Source organism: Calliphora vicina, chromosome 5 (genome assembly GCF_958450345.1).
Source record: "Calliphora vicina chromosome 5, idCalVici1.1, whole genome shotgun sequence".
In the NCBI taxonomy this organism is placed as follows: Eukaryota; Metazoa; Arthropoda; class Insecta; order Diptera; family Calliphoridae; genus Calliphora; species Calliphora vicina.
The window spans coordinates 41,463,446-41,484,589 of NC_088784.1; the positions used below are offsets into that span (position 1 = coordinate 41,463,446).

Genomic DNA, 21,144 nt, shown 5'->3' on the forward strand with positions numbered 1-21,144 from the left:
TATATATGTATAAACAAAACCTGTATATATAAATATATGTGATACGCCCATATAATACAGAGACACTATAATTAATTTAAAAACATTTTTATACTAGTTAGTATTTATGCCAATATTATATTGACCTTATTTTTGCTGACCAGACACAAACTATATATGAAACTAAACAGAAAACAACAATAAAACAATCAATATGAAACAACTATTTACGCTGAAAATTTCTCTGAATAGACTGATATTAATTTATCTATCGATCTATTTTGCAGTCAGAAGGACACCCATGACAATGCATGTCATTGATAGCCAATTGCGTACTTACTTCTATTACAGCGCTGATAGAAGGCCTACATAAGGAGAAATATTAGAAGGTTTTTCGTTGAAGGCCTTGGACTCATGTAATGTCAACATATGAACATCTATTAAGAGACCTGAAAAAGACAGTCTATCTGAAGGTTTGTTGAAGAAAGTCTTAGAGGGAGGTTATTAGAGAATTCAGCATTTAACGAATTCAGCATATAACTTAAAAAATAAAAAAACTACATTTTTCAAAAGATTATCTTCTCCTGGTTTTATGTAATGAGCTATATTAAAGAGAGCAAAATATATTTTATTATATAGAGACACCATATTGGAATAACTGCAACACCAATCATGTTTGAATTTTAAATAAAGGTATGTTAGACCATATTTTGTAATTCAATTTTGAATATGAATGAATGAGAAGCAAGGAATTTCTAAGGCAACTTCTGCAGAATTGAATGATTATCACATCTTTTGGAATACCGCTTGGTATTTTCATTTACTACTGTGTTTTTTTCAACCTCTTATCAAAAATTCTCACATAAAGGTTTATCGCATTAACTAGCTGCAAAAATTAACTTTAAATTATATGAAATAGCTAATAACCCTTTGAATATTACTTAAACTCACACCTCCTCTCTCTGGTTTATTTTTAAATTCAAAATTAGCAAAAAAAAAAGTAATGTAATTAAAACAAATGTAAATGTTTATTTGAGCCTAGTTATAGAATCATTTGATTCTATTATATTTCGATTATTTTATAAAGAATTGTAAAGTAAATGTTAAACTTGATTTTACTCATGTGGACGTTACTGATGCAAAAATTCATCGCACTTAAATTAATTTCCTCTTCAATTTCTTTCATTATTATCAAGAGCAGACAACGCATTAATGATGGTTAATTATTCATCGCACTAGACATGCTCACATATTACAGTGGCGTGAAAATCGGAATCAACAAATATTTAATATTTTATATATTAAAATCTGTATATTTTTCACTAATTACTAGTGAATGATATTAAGCTTGGAAATAACAAGGATTATGTTGTTTTTTAAACTAAAAATTTTAATTTATTTCATTTTAAAAAAAGTTAAATAATTAAATTACACTGTACTGTATTCAACTACATTCATACGTATGTACTTATAGGCACGATATTTATTGTTATTTTTTTTTATTCGTGCTGGTTTTCATTTATTTAAATTAAAATAAAGAAAAGTATAATGACAAGAACAACAATAACATGAACATTAAAGCAATGTGGGACAAATCCAAAAATAAAAAACAAATTTAAATTGTTTTATTTAATTTTTTTTTTAAAGTTAATGCATATTAGGACTTTTTAAATTTTCAGTCTGAAATTGTTCTTCGACATCTAGTTGGAAACCAAATGCTGATATTTTAAGCCAAATCCGTAAAAAAAAACGGTAAAAAATTAAATATTGAAAAAATTCCAATTAAAACTAGTTTTTGTATTTCATTTACCCATCGACCCATTATAAATGGATACCAAAAAAGTTATAAAATATAATGTATGCTTAAATTCCAAAGTTTTGCTTTTTCCAAATGTTTTTAAAACGAAATTTAAAAAAAAACGTTGTTTTGAGTCTAATAAACGTTAAATGGGGATTTTAAACTGGAAATATTAATGGTTGTAGTTATTATGGGTTATCATCTCGTGAAAACTTAGTTTTTTATTAGAAATTTGTTAATATTATTTAAGAAATGAAGAGTCTACACCAGTGGGAAAGAAAAAGTAATTTCCCATTTACCAGATTAATTGAGTACAGTTTAATAAATACTCGAGATAATCAATATATTTTGCAAAGATGATTAATCCAACAAATATAAGCTATTAAAAGTTTCATTATCCTTTTTAAATTTCATACAATTTGGCAACCCAAGAATCAATTTCGAATATTAATAAAAACTATTAAATGTGGTTTCTCTTCTCAAACGTACATAAATGTTTATAACAGAATGACACAAACGAAAATGTATGAGTGAGTGAAGATAGTGGTTTGTTTTAAAATCTGCATAAATATTTATTTAGCATACATTCACAAATGAAGACCAATTAAACGGTATTAACATTAAATATATACACAAATACTCATACTCCTAAATACATACATATGTATATGTAAGCGTTAGGGTGGCTCTTATTTTGCTCTCAAATAATGTTAAACAAAATCGGATAACGTTTAAAAACCGGTTTCAAATTTAACCAAAAAACTGAGTTTTTGAATTTTTGTCTTTAAAAAAAATCGTTTAACCAGTTTCGGGTTTTATCTTTAAAAAAATCGGTTAAGATCAAAATCGGAAAAAAACTTTAAAAAACTCGATTTTGTTTACATTTTTTTCACTGTTCAAACCGTTCAAAATTCAAGGAAACAATCAAATATACATAAGTTAGTAAGAAACAAGTACCCATTGTAGGTCCAACTTACTATGGTATTATATACGTCGTTGCACAGGTCCTTGAAATATCTATCATTAGATATCCATATTGTCTATATTAATGATTCAGTAATCCAGATATGGGTCAAAAATCGAGGTTGTCCTGGTTTTTTCCTTATATCTCAGCCATTTGTGGACCGATTTTAAATAGCAACCGAGCCGGAAGAATTTCGGAGATATTGATGTATCATTCGTGTATGTAAGTTATTTGGGGGCTTCAGAAAGTGGATTTCAACACACAGACGGACAGACGGACATGGCTATATCGACTCCGCTATCTATAACGATTTAGAATATATACTTTGTGGGGTCGCAAATGAAAAATGTAGAAATTACAAACGCAATAACAAACTTATGGCGAAGGGTGTAAAAACTAAAGGAATTCAGTGTTTTGTGCTATAAAGTTTATAGTATAAACTATTAAATTGTTATAAACTAAAGCATACTTTTAGGCATCTAAAAAATTTATTTCGAAATTTTTTGAGATTATGATCGTAGATGAAGTCCTTTTGATTTTATATGTTAATAATTTTTGTTCTTTATGACAAGGGCTACTTTGCCTCAGAGACTAAATGAAAATTCCGAACTGTTTTCAAGATATGAGTCTGAGAAAATTATCACTTTTTTGCAAAAATGACACCGATGCCCCAATTCCTTGGGGGCCCATAAAAGAAAAGTGCATGACTTTGGGCAAAACTGGGAGACAAAGTTCTTTTTTTTGATCTTTTATCACGTAGTGGTGTCCGTATATGGTTATATTTCCATGACTCAAAAAATTACACAGTGTTATCAAACGAAATGTGCAAATTTTACAAGTTATACGATTTTGTAATAATTTTCAGCGTTTAGTAATAATATTCACCCTAATATGTAAATATGTGAGAATGTCGACATACACTTTTGAGAACATTTGCAATGAAATGGAATTAAAAATATTTTAAAAATGTATGTAAAGATAAATAAATGTAGGTTTGTATTTGTAATAAATAATAAAGCGATGAATAATGATACAAATTACAGAAAGATGAGTAAAGTAAACGGGTGGGTGGCTGCTTGAATGTGGTTTTGTTGGTGCTACAATCAAAACCGGATGTACATAAATATAATCAAAATAATGAAGGAGAAAGTTACACTCACTCACACACCACATACATATTTATAAACATTTGCCACTAGCATACACAGTGCAAATTATGTAAAATTATTTTTAATGAGCTACAATTGAAATGCATATTTCACATTTAATGATGATCTAAATCACCTTTTTTTCCTCTATGCCGCTTGTATTCATATTCAGATTCAGTGAGTAATTCATAAAAATGATAATTTTATTGTTGAACATTTAGACACACGGACGTAAGCAGAGATGGACAGCAAATATTCTTTTAAATATGCAAATTATCAAAATGTTTATTTAACGCTAAATCCTCTTTAAATACTGTAAAATACTTATGACCACAATCTCATTTTATGCCATCGTCTAAGTACTTGCAGCACCCACTCAGACACATACAAACCATAGATGTAAAAAATGAATTTTGTTACAATATTTTCGTTTTATTATTTTTTTTTTTATATAATTTTCTTCATATTGCACACAAACATAAATGTTGAAATTAAATTTCACTTACACAAAACGGACAGTTGTACTGTGGAACGCATGGGCATATCAGGCGCCAAGGCTTTATGCTTCGCTTGGCATGTGTACTCCGTGTAGTCATCATCGGCAGTGGGTTTCAATTTCAAACTAGAGGTGGTGGTAAAACGTTTTGGTGTTGTTTCCTCAACTTTATCGTTGCGATTTTCTGTAAGTATAAAACAAAAACAACAAATGATTAATATGCAGTAGTAGTCGACACTTAGAGTAGAATATAAATTTTTGGGTATTTAGAATTTATGAAATTATAATAAACTCAAAGCATTTGCGTTTCCAAATTATATAGACAGAGACACGTAAATATAAAAATAGGCCGACTATCATTGTTCATCTGTAACTACAGCTGGCGATAGCAAAACAGTAGAACTTAATAAATTTGAAATAAAACATAGACTTGATAAGTTTATTATTTTTATCATAAAACTAACAATAGTTTTATTTTTATGAATTATTGCTTTGTTTGTAATTAACAGATAATGGCTGTTTGTTGGGCTGTTTCTGTATTTGTCTCTGTATGTTTGACAATGCTGCTTAATATTTTTGGAGTACTTTTCTGTTCATAAATTAAAAATTATGACATTAAATTTGGCTGAGAAAACGACTACCACACTCAAGTACTTTTAGGTATTCGTAGAATGTAAATCTTGTAAAACTGTCTTTAAATAATAAAAAAAGATTTATTGTAAATATGATGATGAAAAATAAAAGCAACAATAAATATAAACAATTTGCATGACTTTTTATTAGCCAAATGACATTTTTGAGCACATAAAAGAAATATTACACAAAAGTGTCTTGTAAACTGGAAATTACCTTCAAGGATAATTTCCTAAAGGACTCAGCATACACAACATAAACTCTTAATCAACTAACCAACCAAACAACAGACTGCGTAGTTGTTGAACTTTTTGTGTTATAAATAATTCAAATTCATCAACATATTTACTGAAAGCATAAACAAACAAACCACCCAAACAGGAACTTTAACTAAGAATGGTGCAAAAAAAGTTATTTTAGCCTTCTCTTTGTTAAAGAATCGCTACTGTAGCCTTCTGTTCTTTTTTTGGTACTTTTTCACAAATAAATTGTTTATTTGATGTTGACAATAATGAAATCTCATCTAATATTGTAAAACAAAGATAAAAGTGAATCAAAAAAAACAAATAAACACAATATATTCTCTTTGTTTTAGCTAAAAAACAAAAAGAAAAACATTTCCTCTAACAATACAACAGGAGCAGCAAAATCAAGTACCATCATGGCGTATGAGTATCAAATATCTAAAACTTCACATTGAACAACACTCATACGTTAAGGTGAACCAAATACGGATTTCATTTCAAATTAAATTTCTTCAATTACACAAGTACATGCTGTACAAGTGTGTTTGTTTGTTATTTTTTACACTCTTTAGTTGCTTTTCGGTCATTTGTTTTTATTATTGATTTAATTTATTAAAAAACTTTCAACACATTTTATTTACCTCACGTTTAGTAACACGAAACGCACGATTGTGACTGCTTTTATGCACGCCTTTTGTTTTTGCACTTTCCAAACTTAGTTTCAAAGGAAATAGAAGATATAACGAATAAAAACAAGAAACGCCAGAATGAATAAAAACAAAAATCGAAAGCAAAGTAAAAATAACAAGTTTTAACTTTATGTCTAGAACAGAGCATCGGTTGCTAGTTGCTGCAGAGCTGTTGGGAGACTGCAAAACTTTGTTTCTTTAATTTTTACTTTTTCAAAGTTCAGTGCAAGGTTGCACGGCTCGTGCCACGTTTTATAGTAAGAGATAAATGAGATAAATTTGCGTCAAAACTACGGCAAGTTAACATGAGAATAGAACAAAAAAAACAAAGACATTTCTTTAAAACTTGGACACTTTTTTGTTGCTTCGCAAAACTTAAGAAAAAATTTTATTATAAATAGTAAAAATTACATGTAAACTAATGAGAAGGAAGAAGGTAGTGAGAAGAATTTTGGAAGAAAAAAAGAGAAAAGGGATTAGAGATACGAAAGGTTGGAGATGAATTTGTTACATTTTCTAGAAGTTCTTTTAAATATTGTTGTAATAGTTGGAAATAAATTTCAATTTAGTGGTCAATGCCAACGACAAGATTGGACTATATCAATAGGGAAAGTTAAATTAAATAAATAAATTTACTAAACACAGTAGCACAGCAGGTTGAGTTGGGTAAATTAATTGATATGTATGTTGATTTTTATGAGGACTTAGGCTGATATTGTTCTAACTAGAGAATTTAAGAACACCTTATACTTATCGAGGGAATATGTAGGAACTATGTATAGCTATACATTATTTACTATTGTTGTAACTGGTCGAAAATCGACGGAATCATTAAGCTGCTGCTAATTTGAAATTCCATGGTTAAAGTAAATCACAGCATTCAACTGTCATACGAATATATTCCGTTATGAGAAAATAACATAAATATCCACCTACATTCCCGAGATACACCAATACATTCTACCATTCCTATTTAAATGCGCTTTGCATTCCATTTGACATGATGACTGTAATCTACATTTCACAAAATAGTTGCCAGCAATAGTAGACGTTAATAATTGAAATATCAAACGTTAAGAAAACCATTTTATACATGTGTTCGTGTAGGAACCATTGGATACACAGTGCTGAGATTATTTGATGGTATATGTCCATTAGTCAGCTGGTCGATAGGTAAGGTTTTTGGTTTCATTTGTGTTGCATTGTGCTTGTGTCATAATCACAACTCATCATATCTCTAGAGTTATTGTTTTTGTCATTTAAATATCCTCTTCATTTTTGCACATTCTCACATATACATAAACTTTCATATACACTAGGGTGGCCCTTATTTTATTTCAATTTTTGCATTTTGGTTCAAAGTACAAAAAAATAAATGTTAAAAAATTCAATTAAGTATTCATAATACCAAAATTAATTATAAAACTTCGTGTCTCAAATTTCAAATTTTTCATTTTCAAAAATTAGTTTAAAGGAAATTTACAAAAAAAACAAGTAATATCTGCGGTCAAGCAAGACCATATAATACCCTACACTAATTTAATGTAAGTAAATCTTTTAAAATTTCGATAATTTATATTCGTGAGTGATTTTCGGAAGTGGTCCTTATGTGGGAGCTATGACCAGTTATGGACCGATCACCATGAAATTTGGTCGTGTGGTTGTATATGATTAATTTTATGTGTATACCAATATTTTTATTATTTATGCTCGTTAAAGTGATTTTCGGTTCGGGTAACTATATTCAAAACCCTCCATCTTTGATTTCCACGAAAATGACTTTTTGATGGTAAAATTTTCAGTAAAACAGCCCTCATATATGGTGTGAATTTCATAACAAACATATTTTTTTTTGCTGTTTTATTCGATTTTTTTGTTATTTCTATATCTTATAAATAAATTTTTTCCAAATGCAAAACAATCTTTTCAAATAATTAATTTCAAATATTTTTTTTGGAATAAATCCTTTTTTCTTACTAATTTTTGCATGCTGAATATGAATTTTACATTTTTCAATCATTTATCAAAATAACGAAAGCCGATTGCGAATTGAATTATAATGAACATATTTTACCTTTTTGTTTTTGGAAAATTTAAGTTTTAAAGTGTCACCATCACGATTGTGGCTACCAAAACCGCAATCATTGTTTATCTAAAGCTCTATCCAATTTTGCTGCGGCTAATAATAAAGTTGTTGAACAGAAGTTCTTGGAGAAGATAGGGATTAAATTGTGAATTCAATCTATACAATTGCCAATCGAATTGTAAATTCAATCTATACAATTGGCAATCAAACTTCAAAAAAACTTTTTTTCTATAACTTTTTGTTTAATATTGTTTATTTTTTATTTAATATAATTATTAGCATAAAACGTTCGACAAACTAATCACTAATATTAAATTAGCCGTTATCCTTAATAAATTACGTTAAAAAATTACAGATGGCATAAATGAAATTAAAATAATTTATTTAATTTGTCATAAAGTCCACAATATTGCAAAATTTTAAAAGCCAATTACATGTGAGATTCAGTAGTTGCTTTCAAAATATATTGTAGAATACCGAATTTTAATAACTAAAGTATTACGCGAAAAAAAACAGTTTTCTGGTTCTCCTGAAAGTTGTGTTTTTCAAGATAGAATGTTTTGAATATAGTAACTCGATATGGGAGATGTGACTAATTATGGACCAATCATAATAAAATTTGATGACATGAATTCTGTAGATATAAAACTTATTTGGAGCATAATTTGGAAAATAAACATTTATGATCGATAACGTGAAGTCATTTTCAATAGGCATCGTCTTTGGGCCAAAAAAATGACATGTTCAAACATTATGCTGAAATCTTGCAGTATTTGATTTTTAGACAAGGCTGATTAATTCTAGATTTTGGCAGCATATAAAGTTTAAAATTTGCCCAATAAGAGCCAACCTATTACTGTTTTCGTTGTTGTTTCCCATTAAGTACTTGCATGTACTCGTCGGCACTTGTTCATTGTTCCATAACGCCACAGCTGCGTCTAAATTGATTCGTTTTCCTTGCAAATGACAAAAAACATTGTTATATTATCCCGATGCCAACACACATACCACACGAGAGTGAGTGAAATATAGTGAAACATGGAATAGCAGAGATGGAGAATTAAATGAGTTGGTAAGAAGTGTTATGATATGACGACAACGACAGCGACGACAGCGATAAAGTTGATGATTATGGTGGCCACAAATTATGTCTGGCTGGCTCCGTGTATTTGTGTAGAAAACAGAAGGAATTCTTAAATACGAATTTACGTCAGATGACAAGCTTACAAGCTGAATTATTTTCCATAAAAATCATGATTATCATCTTTAAAAAATAATTTTTTACTTTTTTATGTGAACTGTATGTAATACTAGCTATGTATGTATCTACGTATGTTTGTATGATTGTGTGTGTGTAATAATCATCGTTTTTTCCACTTTCGTTAAAATGTTGCTGCTGCAGTGGGGAGGGAAGGCGAGGCTTTTCCTATAATGTTCGAAAGAAGCAAAACAGAAAGGACGTTAATGGTGGCTGGGTAAAATAAACTTATGATGGCCTTCATTGACATTAACATTTTTCATAAATACCAACACACGTATACAAATACTACATTTATATGTGTGTATGTAAGTATAGGAACAAATACATGTAGAGTATAATAAACATAAGGTTTAATCTGTTTTGCAAAATGTCCAAAAAATCATCATTTAAGCACCGTCATCAAATGTGATCCTTGAACATTTTACTCCTACATATGAGTAAGATTAAGACAACACAGACACATCTACGAATCCTTATATACATTAATCCTAATGTCACTTGAACACATACACACATTTAACCATTTTATTCATCTAGCAAATGTTTATGATCTGCTTTTAACATTAAACTTTGTAAATTTGACTTACATTTTGTATACCTAGTTATACATATACATAGTTTATTTAACTGAGTTTGTGTGTCTGAATTTTGTATGGGTTTATATCCTTTTCAGTTGTATATAAGTAATCTTGTATTTTTTCCCACTAATGTAATGTCCTGTTGTTTTTATTTTAGGTGGCTTTCATTTAGGTCTACCCCTGTGTATATGAATGTGTGCTGTTCATTTGATTATAATCTGTCGCCGTTTGTTGCCTCCAAAATGAAAAACAAAAAAAAAAGAATGAATGAATATTTTTGATGAGTTTCGAGGACATTTACGTTATTAATAACGAGGTCCGTCATCAGGCCGGAATTGTTTTTCTTTTTCATGTTAATTTTTTTATTTGTCTTTGGTCTATTTTTCTATTTTGTTGTTGTTGTTGTTGTTTCAGTCTGTGCGCCAAAGAGTATTTTTATACAGGATATAAAATAAATTAATGTTTATTTTGTGCCTTTATATTTCCCCTGTTTTCTCTCTACTCTCATCATTTTCCTAGTGGTTATTTCGGTTATTGGTTGTTGTCCAAACTCCCTGGTAATGATGATGAATATGAGCGAACATATGTTTGTCGTGGTAGTTGCTCCTAGAATTTAGTGTTTTACTTAAACAACAATCACTAACATGAGTTATGATAACTTGCTGCTGTCAACCACAATGCCAACAAACACAGCAACAACATTAAACATAATAGTAATAAAAACAGGAAGCACAAGGAAAAACTCTATACAAAAAAGTTGTTCACTTAACAAGTTGACTTACACCGAGATAAAGGTAAACTTTTTTGTGTGAGAACATTTTATTTAATGGTTTTCAATTATGATGATAATTTTTATAAATATTTCTGTTTTACATTTTTCTCTTCTGACTTTTTTTTTAGTTTGACGTTATAAAAGGTTGCACAGTTGACACAATCTGAAATATTCTATGTGTAACAATACAAATCTGTGTTGGTCATATTATGATTAATAATAGTTATTTACTACTTTGTATATTCTTCACATATATACATACATATTTTTGGATTAATTAATTGCCAGACATATAAAGTTTTTAATGGTAACACAAATTTCAATCTTTAAGAAATCTATGTATTTCAGATCTTGCTTAAATTTGACTCATTGAATAAAAGTTTCAATGACAATTTACTGCTAAATTGTTATAAACTTTGCTTCGGTAAGGTTAATTAAATATTTTATGTTATTTTCACAATAATTACACAGGATAACAAAGAAATATTTTTTTGTTCATTAAATGAAACATATATTTTTGAGAAAGGTATATAAGTATATTTTTTTTTTGGAAAAAAAGCTTTTACTTTTTCATCTACCCGCAGGCATACATAATTATACCCTACACCACCATAGTGGGGAGGGTATTATGCGTTTGTGCAGATGTTTGTAACGCCCAAAAATATTAGTCTAACACCCACCTTAAAGTATACCGATCGACTTAGAATCACTTTCTGAGTCGATTAAGCGATGTCCGTCCGTCCGTCCGTCCGTCTGGTCGGCTGGCTGGCTGGCTGTCCATGTAAACCTTGTGCGCAGAGTACAGGTCGCAATTTTAAAGATATTTCGATCAAATTTGGTACATGTTATTTTTTCGGCTAAAGAACCAAGCCTATTGAAACTGGCTGAAATCGGTCCACTATTTCACCTAGCCCCCATACAAATGTCCTACCGAAATTGGACTTTATCGGTCATAAATGTTTAATTTATATATGTATCTCCACAAATTCCGCTCCAAATAAGTTTTATATACACAAAATTCATGTCACCAAATTTTGTTACGATCGTCATAGCTCCCATATAGACCCGCTTCCGAAAATCACTTTAACGTGCATAAATCGCTTAAAAATGTTGGTAAACACACAAAATTCAACATAGTTAACCTTAATATAGACATAAACGACCTAATTTCATGGTGATCGGTCCATAATTGGTCATAGCCCCCATATAACCCCACTTCCGAAAATCACTCAAAAATATAAATTATTGAAATTTTAAAAGAAAAATTTTTTTTGCTCTTTTACTTAGTGTAGGGTATTATATGGTCGGGCTTGACCGACCATACTTTCTTATTTGTTTTTTGTATTACTGTGTTGATTATCACGACTAGGCGTATTGAGATTTTGGAAAACAGTTTTAAAGTACAAGAGCTAACTTAGAAAAGAAAAGTATTTTGTTCGCTTTATATATTTAATTTATACAAAAAAATCATTTAATTAATATCCGTATTTGTACAAATTATGAACTCTACACAGTATTGCAAATGAAAGGTTTTCAACTTTGACACACTGTATTATGTCCTCCTGTACGATTTGTTTGAACATCATGTTGCAATCGTACCAGTATACTGGTGCGATCTATTGTAGTAGATTAGAGAGACAGATTTATTACCACTTTTTTAAAAACTAACTAATAGTAAATTTTGAATTCCATATTATTCAAATGCGAATTAATCACTTGTTCTGAAAAATACTTCAACTTGATTGTATGTTTTTCAAAAAACCCTCTAACATTTCATTCTATTGAAAGCAACATTATTTCTCATATATCTTTGAGAGTTATGGTAAAAAAGAAAAATCCCTAGATTTTTTCATGAACTTGTTACTGTAAAAGTTAATTTTTTGATAGTATTTCTAATGACAAATATACATACCAGGTTTGTACTCTACGTTTCCTCGATACCAGACAATTTGTGAGGCAGGTTTTGAATTTGATACAATACATTTTAAGGTTAAGTCTTGATTTTCTCGAACCTCCACTTTGGCATTATTCGTATAACCCTTGATTTCAATGGATGAAGGTGGGGCTGAAAATAAAAATTGGAAATAACAAACAAATTATTATATATATTAAAATCCATTTAATTATATTACAAAAATCATATACTTTTATTGCTAAAATTCCCAAGAATTTTAACTATTTAAAAAAAACACAATTCAGCTATAATATTCAATTTGTAAAAAATTATACGTACTAACAAAAAACTTAGCTATACACTTGTAACTTCTAATATTCTGTCTTATCAGATTTTAATCTCTAATAATTGTTGAGGATTTTCTTATCATTTATTTCAATTTACAGTAAATGACAGTACTAAACTGAACACCTACATTTACACAGTAATACAACCACACTCTTATACTCTTACACATACACCAACTAGCACATTGTCAAAAATTTATCCTCACGCTAACACTTTAAGGCAACAGTTTAGCTTCACTTAAATACACCTGTATTGTAAAGTTTTCTCGTTTTTGAGTTTTTTTTTTGTTGTTTTTGTTTTCATTCCCTCTGCACAAAATTTGTAAAGTTTTGTGTTAATTTCTTTTGTTTTGTTGCTGGTTTCATTTTTTGTCGACATGTTTATCAAAACCGAAAAAAACAAAAACACAAAACGAGAGAAAAAAACTGGTATGAAAACATACAACATAAGTTGTGAAGAAAACTTCAAGTTTTGAGCAAAAACACACGATAATAAACAATCAACACTTGTTGTTAGACAAAACAACAACAGAAACAAAATACTCACACAGATACAAAAGTACATACAAACAACTGCAATAATAATAATAACAAAACATTATTTCTTACTAAACAAGGTAAGTGCCGAGAGTCTATACTTTCTGCCATCATCAACAACATCAAAACAATACAAAAAATTATTACGAAAATCTACAAAAAAAAATTGACAGGAGTCGTGGTTGAAGTTGTAAAAAAGAGTGGGTCTCTGAGTGTATGTTTTAGTATATGTTGGTGGCAATAGTAGCTGCTGCAACAATAACAAGCAACCAAATCACAAAAAGGGAAGGGTACTAATGGTATATTAATGTTTTTTGTTTATTTTAAGCATTTCCACGAACAAATTACTTGGCAAATAATATACCAAAAGTGTCATATCCAAATGAGAAATTTATTCATAAAAAACCATACACTCTGCACACACAGTTGTATGTTGCAAGGTATAAATAACTAACGAATAAAAGAGTGAATGAGAAACAATATACTTCTTAAAAAAAACACCTTATTTAAATGCATATATGTATGTAGTATCTGTGTGTGTGTGTTAGCTGAATTATACATATGTATATAGAGTACTCGAAAAAATGTTATGATTATGAACATTTACATGCTTTACACACAGCATCTTTGTTACAGTGAGCGAAATTTAATGAAAACTTATTATTAGTAACGAATTTTTGAAATAATATAAATAATCGATAGATTTTAATAATTTTTGAAAAACTTTACAAAAACATCACATTTTTCAACAAGGCTTATAGTTATTATCTGTTAAATAAGTGTTAGCTAAACTTCTTGTATGTAGTTTTGTAAGAAATATTTATTAGGAATCAAATGGAAGCATGGATTCTGAGAACGCACCAGTTTTTGAATAATCGCCATTTTTCACCAACATTTCTGAAGCTTTTGAGAGACTTTTACAACTTCAACAACTTGCCAGCCTGTAGTATCATGCCGATCAAAATATTCTAACATGTGCAAAGGCCATTAATAAGAATCAATACAAATTTCATTTAGATGAAAAAACCAAAACCGTTGAAACTTTTTTCAAGATGATTTGAGCTTATTTAATTACACATTATTGAGTATATTTAACTTTTTTAACTTAATTTGTATGTTTTAGACTAAGATGGCGGCGAAAATTAAGCTCCCAATTAGCATGTAGTATGAAATGAATTTGACTCTGATTGTTTTTTAGCTATTATCAAATTAGTTATTGCAACCAAATATGTATTTTCTATTTATACTTTTAGTTTTTATATACATACTAGTTGACCCTCCCAGCTTCGCCCGGTAGCTATTTACTAATTTTAGTTCTTCAAGTTTCTCCAACCCACATACAGCTGCCTGTTCTTATTTATTTGCAAATAAAATATCTAAATTTGTACTGCATACTTTAGGGGTCTTTTTTATTAGTTGACTGCAGTCAAAAAAAATTCAGAATTTTACCCGGAATTTTTGAATTTTTTTTTCTTAACAAACCAACTCCTGAAAATTTCGAATCGAATAAAAAAAAATCAGCTAAATCGCTTCAGCCGTTCTCACGTGATGTCATTACATACATGGACCATTTCATTTTTATATATATAGAAGATTAGAGTTAATTTCAAAAATTTGATTTGCGGGTATCATCACTTTGCGTAAAAAAAGCATTTTAAGCTTAGCAAAACTGCACCAATATTTCCTTTCTATCACTAACCATTAAAAAGTTATGAAAAGTTCTCTAACGATTCACAAATTTTCGCATTTTTTTTACATGTACCTCAAAATTACTTCCGTTTTGTATCACTTACGATATACTCTTATTTCGCTCGTTATTTTGGACAACAATGTTTCGAAAGAACTTATTAGTTTTTTAAAATATAGTATCCTCTGAATGGAACATAAAGACCAAATTATTTTACAGATACTCTTATTTTTGCAAAATCTATTCCACTCTATAGGCGTACAAATGTCAGGTACGATGACATGGAATTGCCCATATGAAAATAATGTGAAGTATATGTTCATAGTATTCGAACATTCATAATGAAATACTTGTGGTTTAGAATACAACCAAATATTTGTAGTTTCGAAAACACAGTATGAATCTCTATTTAAAGAAGGCGAACACAATTCATAGTTTTGTTTCAAAATTCAATCAAATTTGTGAGTAACTAAATATTCTAATTTTTTTTAAATCGCTTTTTTTGGCTTATTTATGAAATTTTCTTATCTATTCAATCAGAATCATACATTTCGAAAAGTTGTTATAACGAGATATACGGAAATCGCTACATCGACAATACGTATCGCGAAAATATTGTATATCTGTTAGAAAATGCTAGACATTAAAAACGGAAGGACAAATTTATATATCCACATAATCGAGGGTTGGTAATCGGAGATGCAATTTTCAGTCCACGTACATTAGACTCAAACCCTAGAAAATGCTTTTTTGTGCAAAACATATTTGCTGAAATCAAGCTTAAAATTATAAAAAAGTAATTTTCTTAATTCTGCTTGAATTTACTACCCATAACAAAGTAAGCTATTTATTTCGGTGTAGACATAATTATAAAAAAAAATGCTAAAAGGCTTGACTCGACACACGAAAGATTCTCGAAATGTACACGGAACCTGTGATACACTTTAACATACATCATCAGCATTTTAGAAAATAATAGGTATTCAAATATGTATTCTTTATGATGTTTTGTTGTATTTCTCCTGTAAAATGCCTCGGGATGCATAAAAGATTTTTGCGCTACAAGCCATACAAGCACAATAATAATAAATATGGATGACTGTATCCATGTACACTTCTATATATGTAAGGATGTAAGTATGTTTGTATGTATGTAGGGACTACAATGTATGAAAAATTATATTCTAACATACAACATTTATATGTTTTTCTATTCAAATGTTTGAATGTATTTAGTATGTATGTATATGTATGATTTTCTAGTAAAGTAAAGAAAAACAAACAGGTTGAATGTCCTTTAGCGTAATATTTCAGAGTATATATGTATGTACATATGTAAGTAAGTATATGTGATACATCTACATAAACTTAATAAGTCGTTGCTGGTACAACGGGTATAATATTATACAATTGTAGCAAAAAAACAATCAACATATGTGCCAACATCATACAACATCAACATACTATACAGCATCAGCAGCAACAACAACAACAATACCAACAACAACGAGCACAATAATAACAAATGCAGCCGCATTTGTCTTTACAATTTCAACAATTTCAAATGTTTACAGTTTCTCCAAGTAAATACTAAAACAAACACATACATACTTTATAGTAGAAATGCATATACTAGGGTGTCCTTATTTTACAAATACCCAATTTCACATCAAAATTTCTTTTTCAAATATTAAATTTCTATACATTGCTTTAGGGTTAAATTCTACAAAAAATTATATAATTGATTCTTAATATTGAAAATAAAAAATTTAAACATTTATTTTGGATATGAATTTCCTGGTTTAACATAATTAATGGTCTAATTGATGTTAAAGATTGCTTTACTTTTTAAACAAAATTCATGGGTTATTCCATGTCATCGTACGTGACATTTGTACGCCTATACAGTGGAATAGATTTTGCAAAAATAAGAGTATCTGAAAAATAATTTGGTCTTAAACGTCATAAAATGTAAAATATTTGAGATATAAAAACAAATTATGGAATATGGGCTTAAAACACAACAACAAACCTATTTCATAAGAAAAAAATATATTTTACGAAATATTTTTGAAGTTATGTAGGTTACGTTCATCATAATTTTTTTAACAAAAACATCTAATATTGGAGGCATGACTTAAAAATTCGGGATTTTTTAAATTTTAGCTATTATTTTTAAACATTTGTACAATATAAACTTATTAAAAGTATATTAAGTAGCTATGACCTTTTCTCATCATTCTGTCAACATACAGATTCTAAGCCAAAAGAACTGCTCATCTTTTGAGGCCAAAAACGAATCCAGCCAATTACGGACACTCTGTTCAAAGATGAAGCGTAACCCAGAGAATGAATTCGGCATCGACCGAAAGAAATAGTAGTAGGACGGAGTACGGAATGAACCATAAAGCGGGTTAGTTAAAATTTCCCAACCATTTGTTTCTAAATCATTTTGAAAATGTGACTAAGTGTTTCATGCCTGGTACCATATTCAGGGCGTTTTTCGTCCTATGCTCGCTTCAAACGAATCAGTATAATTAAAAACAATCTTTGGAAGATTTTATAATTAATAAAATTTAATATCCTACGTGACATACCGTACGTGATAGATTTATCTCTTGTAGCAAAATTATATATATTCTGTAAATATATGTGTACAAAAACTAATATAATAAATAGAAAATATATATTTTCTTTCAATAAACAATTTGATAATAGCAAAAAAAAAAACATCAGAGTCAAATACATTTTATACTACATGCTAATTGCGAGTTTAGTTTTCGCCACCATCTTAGCCTAAAACATTCTAATTAAATTAAGAAATTAAATATAGTCGTTTAAACTATTTTTTTTGCCCTTAAAATTTTGTAATAAGCTAAATACTTTCTCATAGTAACATTTTAATGTTTTCTCCTATTCAAATCATCTTGAAAAAAAGTTTCAAGGGTTATTGTTTTGTCATTTTCGTGGAATTGCCCATATGTTATTTTTTAATAGTTATGGTTCAATTTCATACAGAAATTATTCTAACAGACTATTTTCATGTATTTTGCTGTATTGGACAAATTTAACCCCAGATGTAAAAGGGTTAAAATATTCAAAAATAAGAGCCACCCTAATGTGCATACATTATAAATATGCATGTACCTAAACACACACACTGTGACAAATTTGTAAAAGTATTAAAAAGCAAACAAGAATACCATATAAATTTATCAAAAAACAACCAAAAAGGAATTAAGAAATATGTTGCATGCAACATGCACACATACATCCATATATATGTATGTATGTGTGTGTATGATGCATGTATGTGTTTAAAAAAACATTTCGAATACTTATTTTTCTTAGCGTTCTTCACTCACTCTTCGTGCTTTCTCTCTGGCTATATGCACTAAATAAATATCTTTATATGTATGCTCAAGTAGGAGTGTGTTTGTGTGTGGATGTGTGTATGTGAATTTGTATGCAATCTTACAATACAAATACACTTGAATAAAACGCTACGATAAAGTGGAGTACACGTGCATTATTTTAATGCTACCTGAAGGAGTTCTGCTTTTCTCAACTCTTAACATCAACGATGTTTTATCCCTCCCATATTTATCTTCAAGTCTTCAATATACTTTTTGTGTTTTTTTGTTTGCTCCTATTTTATTTCTTTTTTTTTACTTGTGCTCCCGTTAGTTGTATTTTCTTAATTTTGGTTTCTCTCTTGTTGTTTTTGTTTGAATTGGAAATGCATTTAAACAATGATGATGAAATACAAAATGGAAAAAAAACAGAATTGAAATAAAATGTTTACGAAATAAACCAGAGGGTAAAACCCGAAAAGAATGGAAAATAAATATTCATTTGCAGCAAATAATATTAAATAATAAACTCCCATGGCCACTAGTCAGTCAGTCTTGTTTTAAATTTGCTCAGGCCTTTTGTACTATAGCAATATATAGGCTATGTTTTTGCTTAAACATTTTCAAATATAATTTTCTGTGTTCGAAAGTATATTCACAATTTAATGCCGCCAAAAGGACTTTAACAGAAGCTTTAATAGAATATGTAATTTCTTCATAATTGTTTGTTTGTGTAAAAATAGGAAAAATTACAACGGGACGCAATTTCTTTAGGGATTTATGAGAGAAAATGCTTAGTTTTCTAGCTCACTTTTTCTACAATAGCAAGATATAAAACACAATATTACAGCTTAGTGTGCAAACGCGATAGGTCACAAATTTTATAGGAGACACAAACAAATGTTTTGTGTTTAATATTCTTGAAAACTGTTATTGCAGTATTTACAAAAAAAAATTATTTGAGCACTTCTGCATACCACAAAATTGAATTACCACTTTTGCATACCACAGTATAACAACGTTAAAAATAGCAAATAGTGTAATTTTTTCTAACATCTTGCATTTAAATCTCAATTTTCATAAAAAGTGGACTTAGCACGTTTGCTCATTGCTAACGAATAACAACTTCTCACTTTAGAATTTATACAAAGAAATTTATTTATTGTTAATACCAGCGGATATATTTTTGCAACCGCCAACAAAAAATTAGAAAATATATTAATTTGTCATTCTAACGTTTCGAAATTAAAAAAATAGGTTGAATCGCCAAAAAAAAATTTTTGCCACAAATTCCAATTATATTTTAGAATTTTCTAATGGAATTTCTGAATTTTCCAATTACATTTCAGAAGTTTCCATTTATATTTAAAAAATTTCTAATTGTGGCCGACTTCATAAACGCAGTAATGCAAAGCAATTACAAGGCAAAGCAATATTTTCTGACTTTCATGAACGCATAAATGTTTTGTAAAGAATCATTAATAAAAACAGTTCACAAATTTGACAGCTGCTGCGCATGGACAAGCATTGCCATACAATAATGAAATTGCGACATTGCTAAAACAAAATCTATTGCGTTCATGAACACTATACACTGCAGTGTTGCTTTGCAAAATGCGTTTATGAAGTCAGCCTGTATTTCAGAATTTTCCAAATGTATTTAAGAATTTTCGAATTGTATTTCAGAAGTTTCCATTTGTATTTCAGAAAATTCTAATAGCAATACCAATGGAAATTTCTGAAATACAAATATAAATTTCTGAAAAACAATTTTAAAAGTCTGAAATACAAATAGAAGCTTTTGAAGTATAAATTAAAAAGTCTGAAATACAAATTGAAACTTCTGAAATACAATTGGAAATGGTGTAATAATAAAATATATAAAATAAACCAGATGTATACAAAATACACATAAATCGGCATTGGACTGGGTATACAAGATTCAGCATAGCCGAATATAACTATGTGGGATCGTTATAGATAGCGAAGTCGATATAGCCATGTCCGTCTGTAAGGTGAAATCAACTTTCCGTACCAAACTAACTTACAAATATACTTCATAAATCAATATATCGGGAATTCTTCTGGCTCGGTTGCTATTTAAAATCGACAAAATCGGATCACAAATGGCTGAGATTAAGGAAAAAACCTCCATTTTTGGCCTATTTTTTGTTTTATATCTTGACCTAATGGGTCAATATCGGGGAAAATATTTTTAACCTGAATTTGTTTTTTACCAAAAAAATTTTTTTGTCATACATTTTTTTTTCACTAATAATTTTAAAATGTTTTTTTTAAAAAAAATTAAAAAAAAATGTTAAAAATTTAAAATTTTTTTTTTTTAATTTTTTAAAAAAAAAATATAAAATTTGTATTTCAAAGTACAATTTGGTGAAGGATATATAAGATTCGGCATAGCCGAATATAGCTCTGTTACTTGTTTTTAAATAAATTTTCTTTCGACATAGATGAAATAAGTCAGATTTTTCACAGTAAATGTAAAAAACAAAATCTATAGGCTATTTGATTTTAAAATTTTTCTATGACTTTACGAATATTTTTTTTTGAAAACTTGTAATTTTTCTCTTATTTTGGCAAGCAATAAAATCAATTACGTTTTTCATATTTACATTTGTAAATACAACGTTCTATTAACTATGTATTTTCTTTTTGTTTT

The 21,144-nt window shown here is 28.8% G+C and overlaps 1 protein-coding gene across 3 annotated transcripts in view; it reads right to left on the reverse strand.

Moving 5' to 3' along the window:
* The window catches only part of sns (sticks and stones), a 376,839-nt gene that overhangs the window by 238,530 nt on the left and 117,165 nt on the right, over window positions 1-21,144 (reverse strand). For all 3 annotated transcript variants that reach the window (XM_065510854.1, XM_065510852.1, XM_065510853.1), the window contains exons 3-4: window positions 12,562-12,714; window positions 4,396-4,569 (exon numbers count right to left, since the gene is read on the reverse strand). In XM_065510854.1, coding sequence (XP_065366926.1) covers window positions 4,396-4,569; window positions 12,562-12,714 — 327 coding nt within the window. The remainder of the gene's footprint in view (window positions 1-4,395; window positions 4,570-12,561; window positions 12,715-21,144) is intronic.